Source organism: Moschus berezovskii, chromosome X, assembly GCF_049115385.1.
Source record: "Moschus berezovskii isolate FMDL1 chromosome X, NW_MosBer_1.0, whole genome shotgun sequence".
Taxonomy (NCBI): domain Eukaryota; kingdom Metazoa; phylum Chordata; class Mammalia; order Artiodactyla; family Moschidae; genus Moschus; species Moschus berezovskii.
In genome coordinates this window covers 100,288,698-100,298,863 of record NC_142488.1, presented here as the reverse complement: position 1 = coordinate 100,298,863, position 10,166 = coordinate 100,288,698, and the positions used below count along the sequence as shown (strand labels likewise).

General features: G+C 47.9%; 1 protein-coding gene across 8 annotated transcripts in view; it reads right to left on the bottom strand.

Annotated features, from left to right (window-relative positions):
• Positions 1 to 10,166, bottom strand: part of TMEM164 (transmembrane protein 164) — a 244,608-nt gene that overhangs the window by 64,869 nt on the left and 169,573 nt on the right. For all 8 annotated transcript variants that reach the window (XM_088834242.1, XM_055393873.2, XM_088834241.1 and 5 more), the window contains one exon: positions 98 to 198. In XM_088834242.1, the coding sequence (XP_088690368.1) occupies positions 98 to 198 (101 nt within the window). The remainder of the gene's footprint in view (positions 1 to 97; positions 199 to 10,166) is intronic.

Here is a 10,166-nt window from a genome sequence, read left to right as displayed (position 1 = left end):
TTTCAAAACAAAACGATATACCAGCACCAACCAGGATTATCAAGATTTATGAAGAACTCCAAACAGAAGGGATAGAATGGGATAGAACCAAGCTTACCAGGCCCAGGATCTGCAAGATGCTGAAGTGGTAGAAGAACATGAGGCCAGTTGAGAGAAGGGCCCACCGGAAACTGCTGAGGGGCTCCGGGGTGTAAGCACCTGGAGAAAACAGGACATGGTGAGACAGCAGGGGTGGTGACCCTTCTCCTCCCTCACCCCCCGAGGGTGCAGGTGCTGAGCCCATAGCCACCATCCGCTGTTCTACCCACTTCTGCTGCCCTGCAACAGCGGCTCAGTAGATACCACTGATTATCTGGGTGACTCTTATCACCTCTTCCCAACCTCTGATCTGCCACATAATGCTGGGGCCATTCCAGAGAGAATTTTTTTTTCAAACTTCTGTTATAATAGTAACACACTTGGCCCTCTGTATCTACATATTCCACATCCCCAGGTTCCACCAACTGGATCGGTCCATGGTTGGTTGATCTTGCGGGTTCCACAACTGCAGATGCAGACAGCCAAGTGTATTACACCATTTTATGTGAGGTGCCTGAGTATCCTTGCATTTTTGTATCTTCAGGGGTCCTAGAACCAGTTCCCCCCTCAGATACTGAGGGACAACTGCACATGCTCACTAAAGGAAATTTCAAAAATGTTAAAAAGGTAGAAATGAGATGGAGGAAAAGAAGAAACACACCCCCAACACTCTACTAGCTGAATGTGACCACTGCTAGAATCTGGTGTGTCTCCTTGGTTCTTCTTGCCTTGGGAGTTTCTTTTCTTTCTTCTTCTGATTTTGGAATTTTACTGTATACATAACTGCTCAGCCTTCATTTTCACCTTTATTCTAATCAGTGCCTCATGTTTCTAAAGAGAAGCATCATTGAGGAAGTGTGGCATGGTGGTTGAGCACGCTAACTTCAACATCACACAGATGTGGTTTCAAACCTGGATGCTACTATTTACTGCCTGCTTGACCCAGAAAATGTTCTTTAAACTCCGCGTTCCTCCCTTTACTTGTCTGTAAAATGGGGCTACTTCCAAGAGTAGCTGGGAGAAGCAAAGGAAAGAATACATTGAGAGCTCTCAGCATGGAATCCGGTGCAATGTAAGTGCTCAGTATGTGTCAGGCACTGTCATTAATGCACTGTTCTCATTGTCATTCAGACAACTAAAGCATATGTCATATCCAGTTATCATGCCATGTCCTGATCTTTATAGACAACTCTCTCTCACTGGAACAGCAAAAATTATGTATTTGTCCTCTATCATCACTCAGAACTCCCATCGCAGTAGGCTTGGGTGCTAGACCTTGCAGAGCAGGGAATGGCTCATAGAATGCTCTGGGTGCAGGCATCCTATAATGGGGGTGCTCCGCAATGAAAGAAACGTGGAGTGCTCATCTCAAGCAAGTAGGCAGCAACAGGAGGAGGAGTATTTTCCCAAGTCAGTCTTTCACGGATCCATCCACTTATTCACCAGTTATCAGACACCTATTATACTCCAAGCCCTGTGCCAAGCACTGGGGATAGGAACATAAAGGAGGTGGGCTCTCTGCCACCTCAGACTCATGACCTGGTGGAGGCGGCAGACAAGCGAGGCAACAGTGAGAAGCCGGTGCGATGACCCAGGTCTGCGCCATGTAGAATGGGGGATGGAACTCAGCTTGGCAGAGGGGGCACATAGCGGAGCCCTACAGGACAAACGGGACTGAAAGAGGGGCCGAGGAAAGCGGACATTTCTGGGAGCAAGCCGAGTCACAGAACTATGGGGAAGCACTGAGACTACAGAGGCCAGTGTGACGGGGCAGTGAGCAGGAATGGGCCTCAGAGGTTCACAGGGTCAGGCTGCTCCCCGCTGGGCCGCATAGGACCTGAGGAGCCATGTTGCAGGCTTTGGGCTTCATTTTGTGCTGCAGGGTCACGACACTAAATGCCTGAAGCCTCAGGCAGGCAATTAACTGGGAGCACGGGAGTGACCGGGGACAACGAGCCATCAGGGATACTGGAGACCAGCCAACTGGAAAGGCCAGGCCCCTCCTGAAGAGGGCAGTCCCCACTCTGCACCACCCAATCCCTGCCCTATGGAGACGTGGGCCCAGAGCTGACAGTGTTTTCACTTTTGCAAGAAAAGCCAGAAGTGGGGCGCTTTCATACAGAATTTCCTGATTTTTAAATGTTGGCAAATAATTCAAAATGTTTTAAGAATGCTCAATGGACCAAACAAAACATGTCTTCTTGGACAGCTTTCAGCCCAGGGGTGGCCAGCTTCAAGCTCTGCTGCAGAGCCACAGAAAGCAGAAAAGAGTGTCTGAAGCAGGAAAGTGAGGTTGATCATACATGTGCTTGAAAAAGACCACCCTGGACTCGGTGTAAGGGATGGACTAGAACAGGTGGGGCAACCGAGAGAGAGAGTGCTTCCGGAGCCCAAACACGGAGGAGGATGGATGGCTTTGAAGATAACAACAGTGGCCCTGGCTTCTGGCTCGGCATCACTGGGCTGATGGTGCCACTTGCTGTGATGGAGAAGAGAGGAAAAGGCAGATTTGGGAGAGAAGGTGGAGAAATGAGGCCAATTGTAGACATGCTGGAGTTGAGGCGTCCATGAAATACCCCAGTGAAAGTGTCTCTTGGACTAAACGCAATCTGGGAACTACAGCGTGACAGGGGTGGCAGTGTGGGCACTGGAGCTGGGCAGACATGGGTTCTCAAATCCTGGCTCTGGTTGCTTAGCGACCGCAGGGTTGTGGGCCAGCCACAGTATCTCAAACTCAATTTCACTCATCTACAAAACAGGGTGCTGTGGCCTACTTCACAGGATGGATAAGATCACTTAAGCCATGACTGGAGTGCCATTATCTGGGATTAACAAATGCTGATTATTTTCATTATGATATGGACTGCAATCTCAGTGAAAAGGACAGGACAGAGCATCCAGCCACAGGTGTCATGAGCACAGGACAGTAACCAAAGTCACAGGAGCCTATACAGACAGAACAAGGAGGAAGGCCAGAGGCAGAACACCACAGTGGGGAGAAGAGGAGACAGGGCGACCGGAGCCTGCTGGGTCTTCTGGGGAAGAAGCTCAGGCTTGCTCCGTGAACAAGGTGCAGGATCACTGCACACCTGAGGCAGAAAGCCCTTTGTGAGCGTCGGAGTTATCTGTTCACTTTATAGATGGACAAACTGAGGCCAAGAGACAGGCAGCGCCACAGTCAATGTCAACAGCAGAGTCCTGGGCTCTCAGACAGTGCCAAGGGACTCAGTGCCCTCACCGCCACCGCTCCAGCCCTCCATCACACCACACCGTACCAGCTCCTTGTCTGTCTACCCATCTAGATGAGGGCCTCAGAATTGCGGGCCGAGTGGGATTCCTTTCTGAGTTCCCAGCATCTTCACTTGGAATGCACTTACATTGGGTGCGTTTTCCTGTCTACTGAATGAGTGGGAGCTGAGCACTGTGCTGTCATCCTGGCTGCTGAGGCCATGAAAGGGAAGGGGGAACCTGGAGGATCCACAGGTGCTTAGAACCCTGCTGAGCAGGTTTTCCCGGGTGCCCCTTCCCTCCAGCCTCTGCTTGGCTCCCCCTGGTGGCAACTGGGCAGTAGTGATAACCCCGTGGGTGGTGGCTGGGGGGAAGCGGGGACAGGAAGGACCAGACAGGGAAGTATCCTCAGCCATACTTCAGCAACCTTCCCCTGTTCTCCCCTAAAGGCCCTGTCCCCTGTCCCACCCTATGGTAAGGGTGGGGGAGGGGGAGGAGCACCCAGACACTGCCAGGGGGTCACGTGTCTCAGTGCTCTTACTGCCTCTAGTTCAAACCCCAACTTGAGTACCATTCATTCTGTGGTGCTGGAGGAGACTCTTGAGAGTCCCTTGGACTGCAAAGAGATCAAACCAGTCAGTCCTAAAGGAAATCAACCCTGAATATTTATTGGAAGGACTGATGCTGAGGCTGAAACTCCAATACTTTGGCCACCTGATGGAAAGAGCCGACTCACTGGAAAAGACCCTGATGCTGGGAAAGATTGAAGGCAGGAGAAGGGGATGACAGAGGATGAGATGGTTGGATGGCATCACTGATTCAGTGGACAGGAGTTTGAGCAAGCTCTGAGATGATGAAGGACAGAGAAGCCTGGTGTGCTGCAGTCCATGGGGTCACAGAGTCGGACACGACTGAACAACAAAATCCATCTCAAGTCAGACTCTCAGGTCTCTGAGGGGCGGGCAGTTTCTGAAATCACCACTTCACCTCCAGCACCAGATACATAGTAGGCACTCAAAAAACCATAACTGCTGCAGAAAAAGGTGGTACAGACTTTCTGGAGCATCTATAAACTCTAAACCTTTTGGCTCAACAATGTTACTTTGAGGACTGCTGTCGAATACCTCCAACACCCAGCAAACAGCCTTTCTTTACACAAAGACATTTACACTTGCACTATGTACTGTACTGGGACACTGGAAACAAACCAATGGGGGATAAGTAAACTCTGGTGCCTCAATATTGTGCAATAGCCACTGCCACTCAAATGATAACGAGACAAACTATATACCTGTGCAGAAAAGTCCCCGGCTTGTGATGCCAAGTGTAAGTGACGGAACTAAACAGTATGTCAAGGATGGGAAATGCGGCTTAGTGGTTTAAAACAAAGGCCTTATGGTCAGACAGCCTTGGGTGTGAGTCCTGCCTCTGCATGGCCTAAAGTGGTGACCTTGGGCAAATTGCGCCACCCCTCTAAGCCTGTTTCCTGTAGTAACGTTGATCTCTTGGGACTGCTAAGTGGAGTAAGAAATATAAAAAAGTAAACACAGCAGCTAGCCTGGCACACAGATGGCAGCTGCTATTTTTATCATGGCAACCACAGCCATCCAAAATCTCATAAGACTGGAAGACGAGCAGTCTTGTAAAGAGGTGGGCTTTTTCTATGAAGGGGGACTTTGACTGTGGTTTCCTCTGCCTTTTCACTGCTGATGGATTTTTTCACTGCAAAGGTGATCAAATATTCTATTTATTTAAAAAAGAAGAAAAAGAGAAAGCACCGTGAGACTAGATGACCCAGTCTACACAGATACATGCAAATTGTATGCAAACACACATCATTCTTTTTTTTATATACCTGGATGTGGCCCCTGGGAAAATCTCAGTGAAAAACCAGTTTTCTTTTAAGGCAAAATAGAAACTTAAGCACTTTCATAAAAATTAAACACATAAAACTTTTTAAAAAACTTTTAAGAAAAAAATAAATGTGACATTTTCTGCTAGCATCTTCTATCCCAGGAGGATAGAAGCATTTCAACTCTAAAGGTAGGGGGAAAACGAGATAATGTCTTTTTCTGAAATCGATTTCTGCCAGAAGGAAGCTTTATGAGCGCTGGGAGAGATGTCAGTGTGCACCAGCAGCCATGACAGACCCCCAGAGGCCTCTCCCAAGGGCCTGTTCTCTAATCACAGATGGGAAAGCCTCACACCAAGGGGATGAGACAGGGCAAGGAGGCATCCTATTCACCAATCTTCTTCCCACTGCATTCAACTCATTCACTTTTACATGTTATCCATTCATTCAACATGGACTGGGTGGTACATGTTGGGCAGACTCCATGCTAGGCAGTGGGGATGTGGAGGCACAGGTAGGCCTGTGAGCAATGAGCCAGTGTGATAAGTTGTGCCTTGTATGTGCGTGCTCAGTCATGTCCGACTCTTTGCTGCCCCCAGGCTCCTCTGTCCATGGAATTTTGCAGGCAAGAATACTGGAGCGGGTTGCATTTCCTCCTCCAAGGGATCTTCCCAACCTAGGGATCAAACCCACGTCTCTTGCATCAACAGGTGACTTTGTTTTATCACTAGTGCCACCTGGTAAGCCCGATAAGGTCAGCACCACTAAGGAATGGGCACCCCGAGGAAAATGAGCTGGAGAAGATAACAGTTGGGGTGAGTTTTGAAGAACAAGGAGGAGATGAGGACAGGAGCTTAAATGAAGGAGAGAACATTCCAGGCAGCGAGTACAACCTGGGAAAAGGCGTGGAGACATGAACAGCATGCTGTTTGCATGGAATCCCAAGCAGGCCTGTGTTGCTGGAGCATCAAGTGGGAGGGGGACATGTGCCAAGAAATGAAACCGGAGAGACAGGCAAGAGGGCTCAGGTCATGAAGAGCCTTGTCTGCTGTGCCCAGCAACTTGGCCTTTATCCTTTACACAAGAAGAAGCCACTGAGAGGTTTGAAACAGGCAAATGCAAGATCAGATTTCGGATTCAGCTCGCTTGACTGCTCTGGCAGCAGTGTGGATGATGGGCGGGAGAAGGATAAGACTGAAGACCAGGTTGGGTGCCGCTGCAGAGATGGATGACCTGGCGATTTGTTGGACATGGAGGAGGTTTCTAGGTGACCCCCTAGGTCAATGAGTTCGGTAACAGAAAGGAATCGATTTAGGGGAGAGGAGAGCTCAGGTTGGGGGCATGTTGACACTGAATGCCTACAGGGTACCCCAGGTCTAGAGCTCAGGAGAGGGAGATGGCCTGGAAACAGAGCTCGGGGTATGGGTAAGATCAACAAGGAAGAGTACACAGAATGAGACGAAAGGACCAAGGACAGAGCCTGAAGAATACCAATACACAGAAGATCACAGAAGATCTTACGCCAGGAGAAAGAAGATCCAAGAGAAGACAGAACTGAAGACAAGATTAAAGACTGTAACAAGCCACATGTGGCAATTTCCATTTAAATGGATTAAGATGAAATAAAATGAGAACTCTGATTCCTCAGTAGCACCAGTCACATTTCAAGTGCTTGATAACCACACATGGCCAGTGGCTACCATACTGGACAGGGAAGAGATAGAACATTCCCATCATCACAGAAAACTCTGCTGGGAACACACTTCTCTACAGAGTGCAATAAATACAACTATTTCCACTGGGTTTGGCAACATGCTGATCCCTGGTGATCTTTGATGGAGCAATTTCGGGAAAGTAGTGAGGCATGAGCTGAGTGGTAAAAGATTGAAGAAAAGGCTTGCATGTACATACGGTAAGGAAGAGAATGTCAGGAAAAGGGAACAGTATATGCAAAGTTACAAAGAAATCATTAGCCACACTCCCAGTGTCTCAATCAATTCTCTTAATGACCCTTTCACATCCTTTTGCTCTTTCATGATCTGCCACTTGACACAAGGACCCTACTTCATCTCTAGTACTGTAAAGCAGTCACTGTTTTTTTCCTTGGGCTCATATAGGAAGAGTGTGTGCCAAGTTGCTACAGTCATGTCCAACTCTTTGCAACCCTATGGACTGAAGCCTGCCAGGCTCCTCTGTCCATGGGATTCTCCAAGCAAGAATACTGGAGTGGGTTGTCATGCCGTCCTCCAGGGGATCTTCCCAACCCAGGGATGGAACTGTAGTCTCTTATAGCTCCTGCAATGGCAGGAGTAGGAAACGTCTTTCTTTTGCATTGTTGTTTTCAGACCACTAGCCTTCCTTTCTCCCAAAAACCACACAACCACCATATTGTACCACCCACCAACTACCCTTCCCTTTTACAGCTGCCTAGAGACATACAGGTCATGGCTCTCAGTACCCCTCTCTATAAAAACACTACTGCCATAGCTCTTGAGCATTTCAGTATGTATCTAATAGGAACCCTCGCCTCTCAGCTCCTCTCCTCAATGATTTTGTCTCCATCTCACCTCAGCCAGTCATTCTCAAGGTCATGCCTGAGATCTTGTAATTATGAATATCTGTAGCCCCTCATTAAGTCAAGTATTCCCTCTCCACCCACCACTTGTATCTTTCCAGCTGACCCCCTTTAACCCTGACCCCAATACTTCTTTGACTCTACTGGAATCTGTGATCCATTGGTCCTACCATCTTTTTTGCTGTCCCTCACAGTTCCTTCTCTCCTGCATTTCCATGGCCCATCACCCGAATGATCCCTGCCCTACACTTTTGATGGCATGCCAACTCTCATTATGCCTGTACTCATCTTGAAAAAACCCCAGTCCAGCTTAAGTCAGACCCAACCTGCTCTCCTTCCTTGCTTGCATCTACATGGTTCAATGTGGTTGGAGAAAAACAACAGTGCTGGCTGTTCTCACTTCAGTTTCATGACCACACACCTGAAGTGCATCCTTCATGTTGCCAGGCAATCATAGTACATTCCCCCAACCCAGTCACTCTCTCAGCTCACAATTTAGTATTGTCTCCTCGCTTCTCCGAGCTTCAATACTTGTATCCCATTCTCACTCTCAGATGAGGACCCTGATTCCTACTTCACTGAGAAAAAAGAAATCAGACAAAAATTCCCATAAGCACCCATGACTACACCTAAGCACACATCCACGTCAGTGTCCGATGTGCTCTGCCTTCACCCTGTTCCCATGGATGAACTGCCCAGGATCCTGCCCAAGGCAGGCCTTCCCTTTCGTATCCCAATGCCATCCGCTCTTGCCTCCTCAATATTTCCCCAAAAACTCTTTCCTGTTTCTCTTATATCGAGTTCCTCCTCTCTACTGAATTATTCCCATTAGCAAATAAACTAAAGACACTGTAACTAACAGCTCCCATTCTAAAACAAACCCACATACACTTGACCTCACTTCGCCCCTGCACACTCCATCCCTCTGCTCATCTTTACAGCAAAACTCCTTGAGAGAATTCTCCATACCTATCCTGTCTGATATGGTAGCCACTGCCATGCATGGCTAGTTAACATTTGACATTTGGCTAATCTGAACTGAAATGTGCTATTAGTGTAAAAAACACTACCGGATTTCAAAGGATGTAAAATATCCCAGTAATGATTTTACAGATTATTCGGGAAGGATAATATTTTTGATATAGTGGGTTAAATATCAGTCACATTGTTAAAATTTATTTCACCCATTTCTTTTACCTTTCTTTAGTGTGACTACAAGGACATTTGATATCACTTATGTTGCTACCAAGCTTTTACTGGACAGCACTTGTCTATACTGCCATGTCTACAATTCCTCTCTTCCAGGTCTCTCTCAACCCGAGGTAATCAGACTTCCGCATCTACCTCCCCATTCCCACCCACCCCACCTCCACTGCAGCAAAACAGCTCCTGTCCAGGTCACAAATAACCTTTCCATTGTTAAATCCAATGGCCAATCCTCAGGCCTCATGTTAGGCACCCTCTGTGTTTTGCAACATTCTTCACTTGGCTTCTGGGATGCTGCTGCCTTAGCCCCCCCACTCCTGCCTTACAACCCGTTTCCTCTCGATCTCTGTTACTGCTTCCTCCTCAGCTCCTTGACCTCTAAATGATGGAGAGAATCAGGCTGCAGAACTCAGGGGCTTTTCTCTTCTCTTTTCATTCCCTAGGTTATGTCAACCAATTGCATGGCTTTAATACCTGCTGATGACTCCAACATTTTCATCTCAGTCTGGACCGCTGCCTTGAACTCCAGGCTCACACAGCTCACAGTCTGCTCACTATCTGCACTTGGATATCTAAGTGGGCGTCTTTCTCTTAAACCCAGCTTTTGATTTTGGCTTCTATGGTAGATCGTTACAGTACTGGTTTCCAGTATCCACACCCTTATGAATTCCTTTCCCACACTGATTTGGCCATATGGCCCATCTGGCTAAGCCAGGCAACTTGCTTTGATCAATGGGACTTCAAAAAGATGGGATCAGGGGCTTGATAAGTTCTCGTGCACTGGGGCTTGCCCTCTTGGAATGCTGCCCAAGACCCCCATGCCATGAAACGCCTTGTCAGTAGAGAGGCCCGGCCATTCCAACTGTACCAGTTGAGTCCAGGCAGGACCAGTAAGTAGAAAAAAAATGTTTTAGCTCAGGCAGTTATAGCAAAATACCATAAACTGGGTGCCTTAAACATTAGAAATTTATTTCTCACAGTTCTGGAGGCCGGCAGGTCCACGATCAAGGCCCCAGTAGACTTGTTTGGTGAGAACCCACTTCTTTGTCCACAGACAGACAACTTTTGGCTGTGTTCTCACATGGTAGAAGGAGCTAGGGAACTCTATGGCCTCTTCTTATCACGGCACTAATCACAATTGTGAAAGCCCCACCCCTATGACCTCATCCAACCCTAATTATGTTCCAAAGACTCCCACCTTCAAAATACCATCACACTGGGGGTTTA